Raw genomic sequence first — 19,146 nt, 5'->3', positions numbered from 1 at the left:
ATAAACAAATCATTGAATTTTTTTTTTAAAACTAGACTGTGGTTCACATTGGTATTATTTTACCTCACAAATAGAAGTATGATAGATCAACCATACATGGCATTTGTTATAAGAAAAAAGACGTCTTCGATCAACTTATATTATGCAAATAAATACAAATATTTTAAATAAATGTAAGCCTGACTGTTCAAGCATTGCGAAAATTAACTGATGTTTTTTGATGGTATTTTTAATTTTTAGAAGAAACATAGAAATCAAAACATTTAAGAACAAATATTAACTTCTGATCACAAACACAAGCTATACAGACTCTAGATTTCCTGTGAAAAATAAAAGCAAATAGGAAAAGGAGGAAAGAAAGAAATATATGAAAAAGAGAAAGAAAGGGTGGTGATGATGGTGATGATAATAATTAGTAGTAGCGATGGTGGTAGTAGTAAACTTGAAACCTGTAAAACTGCATGTAATAATACAAAGTCACCGTTGTTGCAATCATAGCGAAAAGTCTAATTACACCATCCATGTCTAGCAATAAACAACAGCAGTATTGATATAGAACATTTGTTACTACAATACTATTTTAATTGTTCATATATTGAGATATACTGTTATTATTCTAATAGTATTCACCCTTTCTAATACTTCCACTCCCTTTACAGAGGAACATAAATTCCTAACCTATCGAGGTTTGTAGATCAATATATATATCCATTATGGTATGTCAAAAATTCATGCAGGACGTTATTAGTCCGATGAATAAAGGAAGTTACAGAACTGGATTAGCTGTTACATGTGTGATTAAATATAGCATATTTCAGGCTTGTTGCTGAGGCCCTAGTCTAATTTTAGGCTCATTTTTGCGGGATTGTTAGGTCGATGGTACTAATGCTAATAGTGCTCCAATAAACAACCCATATTAGAATAACTATGACACACAAATAGCTCTTGTAAATAAAAGAAACAGTACAATCAGAGCTGTTTTTGTTTCTCAAGAATACATGCATAAATCATACCAATTTGCTAGAACAAAGCATTGTTTACTATATTTGCAACACCAACTAATCAGTTTGCATTTGTCCCCATCTGAGGTCTATCCTTTAATAAACATAACTGAAATTTTCTCTCCGTGTCAATGTGAAACTATATGATACATATTTATATTACATACCCATTTTAATTTGCATAGCTGATACGGAATACGATATAGATATTTAATCTGTTATTCCCTATTGCACATTTCATAGTTTGTAACTATTTTTACAATTTGAAAGATTCAATTGTAAGTCCACTTAAATAATATCTTGAATGATTAATTGCAATACATTTTACATTATTCATACAGTTTGTAATTTGTAGAAATGCAGTCGTATGTGCTGAACAGTACGGCTTTGCCGTTGGGGATAATGGGATATTGACATAAGTAGTGACAAGCAGTTTATGGGCACTTCATGGTATCTGCCGCCGAGGAATTAGAGTTGAGGTTGTAAACAGCTTGTTGGACACAATATTTCACAATGGATCCTCAGATGAGGTTTGCGTGCAGAGTGACACCAAACTTGGCAGAGAGAGAGAGAGAGAGAGAGAGAGAGAGAGAGAGATACCAAGGATTTTGCTGCTACAATCAGTTTAATAATGAAAATACAAAAGACTCAGGGATTGATGACAAAACGTTAAAGCATTTTTGAAAATGCCCCCACTTAAACCTTTGCAAATCTGTTTACTTTAATGAAGCCAGACGGTTTGTCCAGCGAACCAGAAAATTAATAATTATTGTTCCCAGCCACGGTAATGGTGACACAGGGAAGATACATTCCACAATATAAACAATTGTAACTAACGAACTTACCCAAACTCGATCAGTTTCAGAGTTTCAAAATTATGGTCTATAGAATATTTCAGCAAGTTTTGGTAAGGTACTTTTAATTTGTCTAGTAATATTACTGATGACTCGAAAATGTTTATATAATTGGACAATAGAACTGACACATGTTCGCAACATTAAGGTAGACACATCGAGTACAGGAGCAGCTGTTTTGACTGTGATACATATGTATAAAAATTACATATAGTTACAATATTGTTGAGCTTTCCATGACTGGGCACATGCAGGGAAGTGTATTGCTTTTCATGTTGATTTTTTTCTTCCGACGTTCAAATTGAAAACGATGAGTAGAAAAGAGAACAATATTGTTTAGAAATTGAATATATGTAATAATATATGTATATGCAAAGAAGTAAAGAAATTATCAACCTTACAATGTGTGTGTGTGTGTGTGATTTGGATTTTTAATGTAGCTTTAACAATTTTTCAGTCATATCGCTACGATGTCTGCAGTGTGGCAGTTTATAGTGATGTCTAGCACTGGTGCATCATGCCGCAGACATGTAGCATGATGTCCCACCCAATCACATTATCCTGACCCCAGGCCGACCAGTCCAAACACTAACTTCTTAATGGTGAATGCCAAGCGAGGCAGCTGTTAGTACCATTTTTGTAAGTCTTTGGTATGACTCGGCCGCGGGGATAGAACCCATGACCTCCCGCATCTGAGGTGGACGCTCTAACCACTAGGCCACCAGAGCGGTCGAAAGTTTTAAGTAAATTATGTTTCTTCAAGTATACTTACCCAACCACATCACATCAGAAATATTATCAAGCCACCTCGCAAATCCATCCCTACTAAAAGACGAAAATGAAACATTTTTGTCTATATCAATAGACAAAGGGCAATAACTCTTCCCCATTACTTTCCCTTGATACCACCAGGTGTCGCCAGGTTTTAGCTGAGCGAGATAATAAAGAGGATCGTCGCATGGCGAGATGGTTGGGAGGGTTCTTAAGTAATGTGGTTAGATAAATATTCTCAGAAACATAATTTACTTTAAAAAGTTGCCTTCTCTTTCGAATACGTTCTCCAATTACATTACGTCAGGAGAATAAGTAATAGAAGGAAGGGATGCTGAGCATCCGACCTCTACTTCAGGTATCCTTGTAGGGAAGAATTGCTGAATTACCCCATGCGAACCACAACCCGTTCTCCTTACCACATAATCAACACAGCCTGGGGTCACTTGACACGAGACCCTAACATACGGTTAAGAAGATGATTACTGAAATCTTTTTACCTACACAATTTCACCAGCGAATCCAGCGATGTTTACAGGCTATGTTGATTGATCTAGTTGGGTCTGCTGGCCTTCTGTGCTGCCGCACTGGACCCACCAGATTCTAGATTGGCTCTGCTACGCCAATTTCTAAAATGGAGGCTCGAGAAGTTTGACTCTGCCTGCCAGCCAACAACTTATATTATATCTAGGGTTGGAACGCTGCAATCGAACACGAGGCTGGAAGAGATTGCTATAAACTTCTCAGCAGTAATCTACACGAGGTGACTCTGATCTGGTGAGAGAGTACACCAAGCGTACGATCCACTTCAGCAACGAAGATAGGGCTTGAAGTGTGATATCCTGTGTACCGGCTCACAACGCAAGATTGAAGCATTTGCGCGTGCCACGTCTTGTCTTGCATGGCTGCTGTTCTCGACCATGGCTATGGAAGAGAGCAAGCAAGTGATGACTCTTTGATTACAGACTGACGGTAACCTATTTTGGGCTATGAAGCCTGACGGTGTCCAGAGAAGCACCGAACCCTCCGATCTGAACTAAATAGAATTCGGGCCGACATAAATGGGCATGCAGCTATCTTACCATGCATGCAGAAGCTAAAGTTGTCATGACACATGACCTATATGATAGTGACTTTAGCGAAGTGTAGGCTAGGGGTTCAAATGGATTAGAATGGAGCCATGTTTAAACCATAGTTCCATTTGGAGACAAAATGATGGATATTGGCTGATTGAGACCAATAATGTATAAAAGATCGAAAGGTCTTTATCCTGCTCAGAAATATATTGCCATGATGCCGGAATGCGTCCAATATCATTGACGATAGCCTTTAATTGCGATTGGGGCCCAACTGTTTATCCTCAAAGAACCAGAGAAAAAGTCGGCCAGTTGAGGGGTTTAGGCATGCAGAGCAACAATGTTGTTAGTATGGCACCAATCCCTGAAAACATGCCATTTTCCTCATGAGCCTTCAGAGTAGAGGTTCTTCTTACTGTAGAGATTCTATCCACGATCGAAGGTTTGAACTGTTTGTGTGTCTTGGTAACAGTCGAGCGTGTAGAAGAAGAGGACGGTCCGGGAAGGGAAGGACGACCCGTGACAGTGATGCTATAAAATATTCGGTTTGTCCGGAATCTTCCCGGGTATATTTATGGCTAAAAAGAGTCGATTAGTGACCCAGTACTTGTTCCGTCGGAGACGGACTAACATAATCATCTGGGCATTATGACCCGGTAACTTCTGGATTATTATCGGTATCAGCACCATGGGAGGGGAGACAAATACCCAAAACCCCTCCCAAATGATTGACAGTGCATCCATGTCCCAAGATGTCAATCATCGGACACCCTCGAAGTGCTCAAGTTCGAGGGAAGACCGATTGATGGAGACCATTCCATATTTAGGCGTGACCTCTGGATTGAGTCTCGGTCAAGACACTAAGGCTCCCAGGAACGTGTCTGATTTGTATGCTGATATGGAGATTTTTGCACCCAAGTAGAAAATGACAATTTAGAACACACATGTCGAGTGATTTGGTGCCTCCCTGTTTGAGGAGATAGGTCACCACCAGAGTCATCGCCTCAGATTTGACCTTTCCAAAAATGAAAGGCATTGATGACATACTTCATTTCTAGGTTGTTGATGTGTGGTTGCCGTACCCCTGGTTCCCATGTGTTACTGATGGTAGTGCAGGTCAGGAACAGGTGGACACCCCAACAGTTCATATTGACGTCGGGGCTTCTGCAGCGGGATTTCCATGGTCAGCCGATCTGAAGGTCTGCATAAAATAGACGATTAAGCTTGATTATATCCGTTCGTATTTAATAAAATGAGAAGTTGTAAGAACTCTCTCGCCGAAATCCAAGTCTTGTTAGACGGGTTCGACGATTCTGGTAACGCGAACCAGATTCCGGTTGGTTAAGAACTCGATACACAGACAAAGTTCTAGGATGAACGGAAGTGCGATTTTCCCAGTTCACTAAAAAGCCTAGATAATCTAGAAGTGGAAGAAGACCGTTCCTGCCTTGGAGTAGGACAGAACTTACCATGTATTTCTGTGGGATGTCGAATGGATTGCTGTCGTCCTTGTAGACAATGTCGTCCGGAACTGGGAGCCGATGCAATAAATAATCTGAGTAATAGCCCAGGGGCTTATGGTGAGGCCAAAGGGAAGAACGGTGAACTGACAACAAGGAAAATGTTCGTGATACTGGATGGACAGGGACACGAAAAATATGTGTTGGTCAGATCGAGACTGACAACATTCTAGCCCCATCGAACGGAGAAGTTGACTGAACTCGCCGTCTCCACCTTCAGTTGGTTGAGAAGACCCAAACTGATGGTGGGTTTCAACTTTCTGTTTGATTTCCAAAAAAAAAAACAGCCTTGAGAAAAAACCTGGGGACTGTGGCCTTTGCACAAGTTCCACAAATGTTTTATATCTTTTTTTATGACCGACTGTATCTCCTGTTGTAGAAAGGCATCCTTTCTCCGATCTGCTGGTGTATTCGTGACGAGCGGAGTAGGGATTGTTGATAAACGAAACACGAAGCCCCACCGAGTGAATAGGGTGTTCAGGATAGGGAGGCTGAGTGACCTCACAAATCGGTTCCTAACCACCACTGTACGATTGCATCCTAAGGATCAATGTTGGAGCACATGTGACTGAGAAGATCCTAAGGCCGCTCAACATCCTTTCACACTGACAGGGACTGAGTGGTTGCAAACGTCCGTGTGGGTTGAGTGGCGAGGTTGAGGGGCAGTTCCTGAGCTGCCTGCCTCCAAACTAACTCCATTCTTCTCCCAAAGCAACGGTGACCCGAACAGGGACGTATGGAAGGGAGGGTATGATAAGGTAGAAGCGACGTGGATCACTCACATGCGACACTTCATATCAAGAGCAAATTGGCCGAACCTGTGTTATGGTAAGCAGCCTGATCATTAACCCTATCAATCGTGTCCGTCGCATCCCAAGCGTGATTATCGCCAGCTGTCTGCAACGACATTCCGAACCAGATCTAATGGAGATGAAGCAGATTTGTCTACCCTATAAAACAGACGAGCATACATATGAACAGGTACTACACTCTTGTAAAGTGCCGAGAGACCAGTTCTCAAGGCGTATGTCGCATTTAGTACATTTCTTCCACCTCAATGAGATCTACCGATTCTTTAGAGCAGCAGAAAGGGCGGGAGCATTATGAAGTAGCAAACACTTGCAAAAATATCCTCGACGGCGGCATGATAGTTCGTTCCATGGTCTGGTCTGAATATGATGTGAAGGATGGTGAATTTGAAAGGGATCCGACGCTCTTACTGTGCGTAGAGGCCCAACTGAGTCTACTTGCAGTACTAGAGAAGACATACCAGGTGATTTGAAGACTCAATTCCAACCCTAGTAAAATGTCACTAGCTTTCCTTTGTGGACAAGCAGTGAACATACGGAAGTTTGGCACTGTGTGGCAAATGGTCTACCTGGAAGCTGAAGGTATAGAAGACGGTCCGGCTATCACTGATACCGGCCGCTCCAAAGGCGTGGCTGGACAGACAGATTTCTCATTGAAATTTCGTCATAGAAAGGGCATGTCGCCTACGGTACGCTTGAACGGACAAATCTGATACTATGATTCTCGTAAATCATAGTTGACTGGACCAATTCGATGGAAAGGTCCCCATGTTGGAACGGCTAGAAGGGTGTCTGTATTATATCTAATGGTTCCAGTGTGAACAGAGTGTGGTCGTCCCGGATGCTGACGATATATAAGACGGTCAGGCAATCACCGGTATCGGTCTGGCTGAACTGAGATTTTTCATTGCAATCTCAAGTACAGAAATAAAAAGATGCAGGCGGCATCGTTAGACGGTCAGATATATCACTAAATCCACATAAGAATTATTTGGCTGGACCACTTCAACTAAATGGTCTCCCTGCTGAGACGGCTAGATGGTTGGCAATGTCGGGACTGCTGGATGGCCGGTAACGGTACGGCAGTATTAAGAGCTGGATCGAACGAATTCGGTATGAACCTCATATCGGACATCGAGGTGGGGGGGGGGGGGACTTACACGTCGTGGGTTGCGTAAAATTGGGTAATACTCCCCAAATGAATCGGTATCACCAAAAATGAACCATAGGTTGTCTTCCATGATCTATTCCGTCTTTCCTTTCCTTCAATGCCGAAAGGACGTTCGCTGTGAACGTGCATTTCATGCATATAGTTAACATTCCTCCTTAAACGACACAAGAAGAGACAAAAACATAAATTAGCAAATTGGTATGTGACTAACTAGCTACTAGTATGAACAGGCAAATCATTATATAACTAATTAATTGCCTAACACAGAAGCCCAGACTTCCAATGACTACGTAGTATAGAGCTTCATATCAGAAACGGAGTATACTTAATATGAATAAAAACAAGAGTCATGATAGATCTCCATGCTCTGAAGTTTCATTTGAATCATTTACATTGTCATTCTGCTGAAATGACACAAAAACACAAATTAAAACAGAAACTAGTAAAGAGTTGAAATTACTAACAGTTCACTGAAAGTGTCGTATCAGAAAGATATGGGTCTGTTATAAACTTATGCCTAATGTTTAGTTAATAACTAAACCATAATTATATCAAAACAGCGCGAAATATGAATAAAATAAGTATAATTATCAAGCAGCAATTCAGAATAATTCCAATAAGAGCTTTGCGACGGAGGGAGTAAGTGAATAAAGTCAAATGTACGCTAACTCATGATGACATTGTGTAAGATCAGCGATAGCGTGATGGGACGGTGGTCGTAAATGACGAAGTCCCGAAAGATGATAAAATCCCACTCAGAAATTGGCAGAAATTGTAAAATAATGCATATCTGCAGTAGATAGTCAAATACACACAATAAATCCAATAGGAAAGTTGGATGGGCCCATAAGAACACAAAAACAGCTGGATTGTTGGAGGATGAATTGTACGACGTGTAGTCTGTACAACAGCGAAGCTCAAATACTGTGGACACCTGGTGGTATCAAGGGTAGGTAACGAGCAAAAGGTATTGCCCTTTGTCTATTGATATAGACAGAAAAAGACGAATTTTCATCTTTTAGGAGGGCTAATATTCCTAATGAATGTGATTGGGGAACGTACTCGAAGGAGAAATTTGACCGCATAATAAACACGTATTTTCCTTCTTTCAATGGCATTGGTCATAACGGGCTATGCATACCATGGAGAACTGCAAATACTCATAACTATATGTAAATATTAATATTATGTAAACACAACATAAAATGTAGGTCACTGCATACTTGTTTGGTTGTAAATGGTATGGCACTAACAGGGATGCAACCACCTATTTGATGATTCTATCAGACACAGTACACAATAAATTACACTTAACCAAATATTTCAGCAAAGCCATTTAAGTTTGAAATGCTAGTAGAAAAAGAACTCTCTTTTGCAACAAGGGTGTGTTACTTGCCAAGATGCATCTCTTCAACAAATTTCAGGTTCTAAGTAGGACAGTATGAACATTACATCCCAAAATCACAATTACTTGGAGTTGTGAGTTAAATCTGAATACTTAAGGTATATTGAAATATATGCCATGACAAATTTGCTTGTTGTTAGGCCATAATACTGCAAAAGATGCATATCATCACAGATTTAATAATTCATGCATAATCAGTGCATTAGAAATGAACACAAACATATAACTCAAGTGATTGAAGCATAAAATATGGGCTAGTATGACCTATTTCTGCAATGCGGGAATAGAGATCATCAAGCTGCATTCCCTCAGCAAGTTTCTTGACTGAAGATATGACAGTCTGTAGACGGCATGCAAAAAATCAGATTATGAGCTAATTTTAAAACCTTAACATAAACAATAAAATGTCAAATGTAGGTGACAATGTCTTGCTTGTACTAGAGTGGTTCTAACAGAGTTGTATATCATTATCTAGTTCCAATGATTCAATCATGAAAAGTTCGAACACAAAATTTAACCACCGTCAAGGAGAAATGATATATGATACATTGTGGTATACATCTGCTACGAGGATGTAGCACTCACCAAGATGCATCTCCGCATCAAATTTAATGATTCCAGATATAACTGTATACATAATGTGTGCACAATGCATTGCATTCTCCAACCAAGAACCTACAAGTAATGTATATGCATGCAGAGCGGTTTAACCCTTACTCTTCCGCAAGGGATAAGTCTTACAAAACCCTCGCCAAACTGTTGCTTGAAACAGTCATATAACTTTATAGAGACAAGCAATGAAGTGTGTAAATAAGAAACAAATGTCCTAATCATTGCTGCTGTTTGCACACATCAGAATGTGTGGTCAGGTTTTCTTTGCCATCACTCAGCATCAGCAGAAACGCAGTACCCGACAACGATTTAGTGTACGTATCAGGCTTCAATTGCTTTACATGAACTGTATTTGCTAAATGCTATCATTTTGCGATTCTTAAAATTTTGTCCACTTACCACATCTACCTGTCTTTCATGTACCAATTATTAACAATGTAGGCTGAGAGGCAGTGAAGTACATATACGACTAAAAGTGATTTCCATTTCACATACTGCAAACTGATTAAAGATTAATTCAGTATATATTATCCCCATGTCTGATCCTTTATCTTGCTCCAATTGCAACATCACATGAGAGCACAGGTGATGCCTTTCATTTTCTGAAAAATTATTGCATAGGTGTCTTTTTGCCACAGAATTGGCCTCAGGGAATTCCTCAAGATATACCATATCTGATAAACCAAAAGGTTCCATCTGCATGCAGGTTATAAGTGTTATTTGACGGCATTGAGTTACCTGACTCTGAACTGAATCTGGATTGCTGACTGTTTGCTTTAGTTGCCCGCATTCTCCATCATCTTGCGCTCCTTTCTTGTGATCCTTATCATCTGCTGACATTTTCCTTCTTCAAGTTATAGGTGTGCTCCCTTGTTACAACACCCAAATTTCCGTGGGTTGGTATTCTCGTGGACTTCAAAACTGAAATGGCCATAAGAGTGCACAAGCTTTTTAATTGAGTTTCTAAGAATACAAAGTAAAAAGAAACATGCAAAAATTGGAAACCACTGACTGGAATAAACTACAGCTGCCCATGGTGGGAAAAATGTTTTGAAAATGATGTAAGAAGACACTAAACAGAAATAAACAACGGTGACGATCGTGGATATATTGTTTGGAAAATAAAACAAGCTCGCCAAAGACCATGAAACACTTGAGCTATCAAAGTTTCAAACAGGAAATTTGTAATGATGTCACTAGTTTACCAGCAAATATGTTACCAATATATTACAATCCTGCTCATGACAAAGAACTGTTCAAAATAATATGGGTAGCCTTTCCAGTCAATAATGTCCAGTTAATTGTTCAAAATACGTTCTCCCAGTGCATCAAGTAACTAACATATGCCTAAATCGGTCTTTGATACCAATCGGTTCATATTTGTGCTATCATGCTTGCAAACCGTGCAAACCAGTACAATGAACGATCCAAGTCAAGACCATGGACTTTAAAATCAATGACAGAGCACCGCCTATCCGCTTGTTCATCAGGAGACAACTAAATACAAGTTCAGGTAAAATTTGGACTGTATATGTGCAAGTCACTGTGTTAATATAAAGCTAAAAAATAATAGCAGGCAAATGTGAGCAATAGCCTTTAACTCAACCCCAAGGTCAATATGTCTGGTTTGGCATTGTCATTTAACCAGTGCAGTTCTTCTGTTAACACACATCTGAAGCGTATAATTAAACATCACCCCGAGTCCTGCTTGATTAAAAGTCTACAAACAAATCATCATCATATGTAAATGAACATTGCTCATTTGATTAAAAGTTTAAAAATAAATCATCCTCAGAAGTACTGTACTTGAACATTGATATACTACTGTGTGGGACCTGCAAAGCTCACAGAATGATAGCTCAAATAAATCCAATCATAAATGGCCACTGACATTGACCATACATATATTTATACTTCATAGAGAGAACTGAGAAATTTCTTCTCAAACTACTATTCATGTACAACTGACTTTAAAGATTGCTGAAGTTTAGAAAGTGAAGGTAAAATATGTTACAGGACAAGTATTGACACAGGAAACTTTTCAGTTCAGGATTAGAAGCATTACAGCTCCTCGGCTTCTAGTAAGTACATACTATAAAATAACTCTTGAGGAAGCTTACTCAGCCCATTGATCCAGGATATGTTACTGGATGAGGTTCAAGCTGGTGCTTCTATCTAAATAATTGATCGATTAATCCTAATACTTTTCCATGCAAATTGAGACATGCGAAAGGAAAAGAAAAAGTGTATTGATGAACTGTTGATAGATACTCAGTGAACACATGACAATTTAATGGAAAAAATGTATTTTTCACTCTATCAAGCTCTTTAAATTGGCATGTTTAAAAACCATGATTGTGAAAATGAATTTCTTGTTAAAATCAATATAAGACAGGGCATATACCTTAAAATGCAGTTATGAATGGCAGATTAACTCTAAGTTTGGCTAGGACAATTTGTATACTGATAGTAAAGAATGATCCTCTCTTTCAACAACTTCAGCTCTAACTATCAAGATATATTTTGATGAGAAAGTAAATTTGTTGGTACTAAAAAGCCGATACACCAGCCAGAAGAAGTGAAGTAACATAAAATTATTTGCGAGTTCATTTTACAGGACTGTAAACACATCATCTAACAAGGAACATACATGTGGCATAAACCTCATAGGAAATACTATGTTTAACTTCTAAGCTTCTCCCCCTGTGATAACTGATACTTTGCAAGGTAGATTGATCCATTTCTTATTATCTCTCACGTGTGAGATACAAATATCTAATGCCAACAATACAGTGGAGTCGTAAAGGAAAAACCTAAGTTGATGTGCTAAAACTGCCATATGCCTCACTAGTTGCAAGATTAATCCATTCCTGGCATTCGTCTTTAATAACGGTATGTTAAATTATGCTTCTTTGAGGTGCATCTATTCCAGTGGAGTTAAATTACTTTCAAGAATGAATGACGACAGGCTAAGTAATCATGTTTGTCTTTTAGTACTGAAATGTAAACACTGTTCATTAAAATATCAGTGCAGAGTCTGACACCAAGAGAAAAAAAGATCAAAAAATACATTAAAATCCCTATTCCCATATCAAGAATATCTTACCTTATCCTGATGCAGCTAGTTCTAGTTAAGAGGTGCAAAGAGCAGTTACCTCCACTGTACCGAGTCCTTAATACAGCATAAAGTGTTACGGGGCAAAATAGAAAGTGGAAAGCTAATGCATAGCAATTATTTGCATATATAAAACCCCAAATAATAATACTAATAGATGTGGTTGATTGCACCAATAAATATAAACAGTTTTTCTTGCCCCATTACACTTTACTGTGTAACAAAACATTTTAACGCCTTTATTGATAAATCTGATTAAAATACCCAGTACTAAAGTTGTTGTTGTTCTTGTTGTTGTTGTAGGGTTTAACGCCATTTCTCAGCACGCGATAGGCTATACATGGCGGCCAGTATTAATGGTGGAGGAAGGAACCGGGAAATCCCCGGAAAGAACCACCGACCCTCGAGAAGCTACTGGCAAGCTTTCTCACATATCCAGATTGGCCGAATCCGAGACTCGAACCCACGCAGACAGAGGTGAGATGGCAGTGATCCGTAACGGAGAGCGCTTTAGACCACTCGGCCAGTACTAAAGTCTTTATACCCATAACTATCAATTATACAGCTGAGAGAATGAATCTAGTAAAATATGAAGAGAAACATTAGTTTAATGGCAGGATTAATGCAACTGTGAAAGTTCAATGCAAAAAATCTGTTTGATGCAACAGCGAGTCTGTCATTTGTAAACACGTACTCTGTATAAATCAGTTGTGCCGTGAAATTACATGAAACTTTCAAAAGTGCAGTTGAAAGATTGTTGACAATATAGCTGGGTATATGCTATTTATGGAACCAGTCCAGTTCATTGGTATCATGGTTTCTCCAAAACCGAGAAAGTTAAGAGCAAACTTTGAACTTTGAACAAGGCAGTGTGCTAACAATGCCACACTGACACGTGTTCATTGCTCAAGTGTATACCCCTAATATCTAAACATAAAATATGACTAAGAGTCGTCGATTTCATCAAAATATCAATTTGTGATATTTCAAAAACATTTACTTGCTAATTGTAATATCAAGCAGATTGAAATATCTACAACAGTCCAAACATATTCTTCAATATTTAGTAGCAAGGAAGAACCTTTATGTGTTAGTGGAGGGCCTGCACAGATTCTGAATGAAAATAGTACATATCCTACTATCAGCGTTTGCATGTATAAAAATTCTATGTGCATTTCTTTGCTTTATATATCATTACATCACTCTATTTTGAGATCCCAATGCCATCTTCTGAATTACCAGCATTTGTACACAATAACAGCAAGTTTTGATTACTAAATATGAGATGAAATTACATTTACATGCATACTACAATTGAAATTAAAGAAAACACAATAAAAATGTTTGATTTAACTAATGTCATATTTGCCTCGAGTCTGTTACCCTAGAGTGAGTATTAGCTGTTCAAGCCAGGACCACTGTTCTTATTTTGGTTTTCTTTACCTTTTTATGAAATAATTAAATCACAGTGCAATGAATCTTTTTTTAAAAATAACTGAGTATACAGATGATCAACTTCAATGTGCAATACTGCATTTGAAATGAAACAATTTTGCAGGTAATATTTGCATTTAAAAGACAAAATATATGCAAAGACCACTTTTGTAAAGTAGTTGTTAAATGAGGGGATCTTTTCTATTTGAATAAGTGGAGTTAACTAAATTACTTGTGCAAGTAATGTCATAAGGAAGATTCAGTGAAGGAAAATTAATTTGAAAGTGGGAATATATAATGTAAGGATGTCAAGGAATCTACAGTAACAGAGACATGAGCCAAACTGTGGCAGCAAAAATTATCAAATATGACACAACTAAGAGACAATACAATGTTCAGCAACAAAATGGCAGATAGTTTTCAATTACTTGAATTGACCGACTCTGAAGGAAAAGAGTTTTGAAATCATGAAACAAGCACCAAGTGTGTGAACAGGGACCTTTCTTTAATACATGATTTTACTTTTATCTTGATTAAATTTGTTCTTAGAAGGAAGAAGAATCAACCCTTTTTCCAACCGAGCATGTCCTCAGTACTTCGGTGTGTAATTTCATGAATTTATTTTATTTACACCAAATACAAATGCACATATACACAGGAACAGAGACTTATTACATTCACAAATGGAAGACACTATCATAATTGGTGCTTACAATCAACATGTGTTGTGTCCATACAATTACAATTGTCAAGTGAGAAATATTAAAACACTATTTCAGCTATAGTGGGATAAGTTCCAACAGGGATTCAGTATAAAACAAAGAGATAACGAGGCGTCTTTATTGAGTAGCATTTTGGTGTTTAATGTACATGGATTACCAATTTAGCCCAGACAGGATACAGTAACTAAATGAAAGATGAGAAGATTATTGTTGTTTGCAGTTGATACAATTTTAGCGTACTATCTTAAATTCTGGTTTGATTTTTAACGGGCCAATGTGGTTGAAATTGACTCAGTATGGTACAATATTCTCTAGTCTAGTGCACTGCTATACATATTTGACACACAAACATCCATTCAGGAATATTACTACTTATTATATATTTAGTCACAGGAGTCTGACGTTTTATCAATAAAGTACGGCGAAATCTCTGACAATATGAAATCCCCTTATCGGTAATATAAATAAACACAAGAAATATAAGCGTGACCACAACCCTTCGCTCGATTCGACTTTTTCTCACGTGTCTTTTATCACTTCAGAATCACAAGAAGATTGAAAAACCACACACATACATTCAAAAGTCAATAACGTACCAACGCATATCTCTTAAATGACCATGTCCTGAATCCAATCCGGCAAATTAACCTTTATTTTCATCACTACGGTCAAATCCTTTTCTAGCAAAATCGGCTAGACGGAAGTAGCACATTCTACCAGTTTCTACCCTGCAGTAAATATGCTGAATAACATGATGAAAGTAATTTCACAACATAAAATGTTTATCTTGCTTTGTATTTCAGATTGTATCATTTTATAATTTTATTTAAATTTCCAGAACAGAAATATGTAGTCAAAGTTTTGAGAGTAGAAATAACGGTTGAGGACGTCATCAACCGTCATAAATTTCCCTAATATTCAAAGATAACGCAGATTCTGCGCTGTGTTCGGTACATTAGACCCTAATGCATATTTACTGCAGGGTAGAAACTGGATTTGTTTATTACTCGCAGGATATTTGATTACTATCCAGTAAATTGTTGAACCTGAATACATTCATGCCAATATTGTTTTAAATGTAACAAATAAACTGAAGTAAATAATATTGTTTCAACCTCGAAACGGTAAGAAAAAGAATGAAATGAATATGTATGATTTGTGCAACTAAATGTGTAAATTGCTTTCATTAACAGGTGAAAATATTGAAAATCATTGTGGGCCAACTATCTGACAATAAACAACCATTAATTCATAGAAAGTACTGTATTGTAGGCTGTATACGGCTTTAGCAAACGGAGCTCCAATGGATGATCTAAATAAAATCTGTGTTGAAAATCATGATTGTGAATCTGACATTTCAGACACAAAGCTGATCGGAGTATGTCAGAAAAATAGATTAGTACGTAGCCGCTTCACCCATATTAAAAATTTTATAAGAAAAACCTTTGTGCAAGAAAATGACTCTTGTAAAGTATTTTAGGTTTGGTAAATACTAAATTTAAAACCAGAGAAGGGCTTTTGATGGACTGGTCAATTAGCTATTTATCAACAACGGGATGAGTATGAAACCTGGCGGTTTCTCACTCATTAACGCAAATGGTGGACACTTTCCATAATTTTAAATGCATTCGACCGAGGGGCCCTGAGTGGCCGAGTGGTCTAAAGCGTGCTTTGTTACGGATCACTGCCATCTCACCCCTGTCTGCGTGGATTCGAGTCTCGGATTTGGCCAATGTGGGTATGTGAGAAAGCTTGCCAGTAGCTTCTTGTGGGTCTGTGGTTCTTTCTAGGTTTTCCTGGGTTCTTCCTCCACCATTAATACTGGCTGCCATTTATAGCCTATCGTGTGCTCAAAAATGGCGTTAAAACACAACAACAGCAATCGACCGATCGACACTGAGAACCAACCCCACCCTCAAGGCGCTGAAGCAGATATAACCCTGTCGGCATTCCGAGAGTGACTCACCAATGTATTTGGAAGAGGAAATAAGTGTTTTGGTAAAATCTACTCAGGCATAGTAAGGACTTTGTGCAAAAGTAAAACATTGTGTAGAGTAAAACGTAATCGGACTGAAGCGCATCCATAGTGGAAAGTTTATAAATAAATCTTTAAGACCAGAATGCGTAAGTATTTCACTTAAAGTGAAATCAGAAAATTGGTTTGCAGCTTACTAAAGGTAATTAATTTATACAACACATATCAGAGATTAATATACTTAACTCAGCTCGACAATGATGAAACCAGAAGAAAAGGAGATCAGCCTGTTAGTTTATATATTTGGAACACTTATATGGGCAAAATAGGCAGACTTTCGACAGGTACAATAACTATCGCAAACGTGTACCTTACTAACTTTACCAAGGAAATATTTAAAATCATGCTAGCAATTGTAAGCAATTCTACAGCTTAATAACAGGAATACGTGAAGGAGAGTACACTGGTGGCCTGTTTTAATAAAGAAAGGTTATATATTCACGATAAACACCATGACATAACCAAATTTCAAGATCCATATATTAAATGAACAGATAAATGAATGTATTCTTGAAATGGAAAGGATATGAAGAATCAGTGAACTGTTGGAATTAGGTGCAGATATAATGCCATTAAATAAATAATGCATGCGAAGTACACCTCTGCTGCGAACGACACAACCTTCAGATGCGGACGAAGCAAATACATACACAGTATCAAGGAGGAATATGGCATCTATGATGTTTAGAAAATTGTTTCTTGAATATTACAGATCTATTAAAATAAACAAAACAGACGCATCTAACGGATAAGCTAAAACATGTCTGGTATGCGGCATACAATTGGGAAAATATGGACATCCCCAAAATATCACATAACAATAACAAACTGCTGCACACTAAAAAAAAATGGGGCGGCGACTGCAACGTGCACGATGCATTAGCAGGTTCCCATCTAATATCTCAAAATAAAAGAAAAGAGACATCATTCAAAATGATCATATAATATGCTGTCAGAAACAAAGATAATTCAAATGACTACTCACCCACACGCAAATGCGCCGATGCTGTTCAAGTCCAAAGTGTTAGGAAAATCCACCAACTGGACGATTATATACTAAGCACGTACGACGAAAATTCTAGATGGTGTGTTATATTATAAACTACGCAGAAGATGTTCTGACATAAGGCACGTAGTACACATTTCCAACGAAGAAAATTCTAGATGTAGTGAATCACAGTCTGTACTAGGGAGTAGCAAATTGTTGCATTTGGAACTTCCTCGGCTTTATCTGCGAAACAAAAACAGCTCAGATGATGACTCAGTAATTTACAGAACAATTATTAAAAATATTTCGCCGGAAATGTCTATGGCTAAAGTGGAACCCAATCAGTTCCTACTATAAATATTTGTTCTATACCTTATCTTATTATCTACTATCATTTTGTAAACTCCAGAAAACATTAAAGTCAGTTGCAAGTAAATTGGTGTCTGAGAAGAAATTTCTCTATTAAATTGTACTGAGTAATTTGTATATGTATGGTCAATTTCATTGGCTATGTATCAATGAATTTATTTGATATGTCACTTTGTAAGCTTTAGGGTCCCACACATCAGTATATCAATATTCCAGCATTGTCTAATGTTAATTGATTAAACTTTGACTTCTCCAGACTAGCTAGATTTGTTCAAGTCCAAAGTGTTAGGAAAATCCACCAACTGGACGATTATATACTAAGCACGTACGACGAAAATTCTAGATGGTGTGTTATATTATAAACTACGCAGAAGATGTTCTGACATAAGGCACGTACTACACACTTCCAAAGAAGAAAATTCTAGATGAAGTGAATCACAGTCTGTACTAGGGAGTAGCAAATTGTTGCATTTGGAACTTCCTCGGCTTTATCTGCGAAACAAAAACAGCTCAGATGAATCATGACTCAGTAATTTACAGAACAATTATTAAAAATATTTCGCCGGAAATGTCTATGGTTAAAGTGGAACCCAATCAGTTCCTACTATAAATATTTGTTCTATACCTTATTTTATTATTTACTATCATTTTGTAAACTCCAGAAAACATTAAAGTCAGTTGTAAGTAAATTGGTGTCTGAGAAGAAATTTCTCTATTAAATTGTATTGAGTAATTTGTATATGTATGGTCAATTTCATTGGCTATGTATCAATGAATTTATTTGATATGTCACTTTGTAAGTTTTAGGGTCCCACACATCGGTATGTCAATATTCCAGCATTGTCTAATGTTAATTGATTAAACTTTGACTTCTCCAGACTAGCTAGATTTGTTCAAGTCCAAAGTGTTAGGAAAATCCACCAACTGGACGATTATATACTAAGCACGTACGACGAAAATTCTAGATGGTGTGTTATATTATAAACTACGCAGAAGATGTTCTGACATAAGGCACGTACTACACACTTCCAAAGAAGAAAATTCTAGATGAAGTGAATCACAGTCTGTACTAGGGAGTAGCAAATTGTTGCATTTGGAACTTCCTCGGCTTTATCTGCGAAACAAAAACAGCTCAGATGAATCATGACTCAGTAATTTACAGAACAATTATTAAAAATATTTCGCCGGAAATGTCTATGGTTAAAGTGGAACCCAATCAGTTCCTACTATAAATATTTGTTCTATACCTTATTTTATTATTTAC

At 37.6% G+C, this 19,146-nt stretch overlaps 1 protein-coding gene across 1 annotated transcript in view; it reads right to left on the bottom strand.

Moving 5' to 3' along the window:
* Positions 1-18,366, bottom strand: part of LOC149779082 (uncharacterized) — a 35,131-nt gene extending 16,765 nt beyond the window's left edge. Inside the window, exons 1-2 of the mRNA XM_089939633.1 lie at positions 17,511-18,366; positions 9,958-10,140 (exon numbers count right to left, since the gene is read on the bottom strand). Coding sequence (XP_089795759.1) covers positions 9,958-10,059 — 102 coding nt within the window. The 5' untranslated portion in view covers positions 10,060-10,140; positions 17,511-18,366. The remainder of the gene's footprint in view (positions 1-9,957; positions 10,141-17,510) is intronic.
* Between the last annotated feature and the right edge of the window lie 780 nt (positions 18,367-19,146).

Source organism: Sinohyriopsis cumingii, chromosome 17 (assembly GCF_028554795.1).
Source record: "Sinohyriopsis cumingii isolate HCF-2022 chromosome 17, ASM2855479v2, whole genome shotgun sequence".
NCBI lineage: Eukaryota > Metazoa > Mollusca > Bivalvia > Unionida > Unionidae > Sinohyriopsis > Sinohyriopsis cumingii.
Note: the sequence above shows the minus strand (reverse complement) of the source record. Positions and strands in the feature narration are given on the sequence as shown.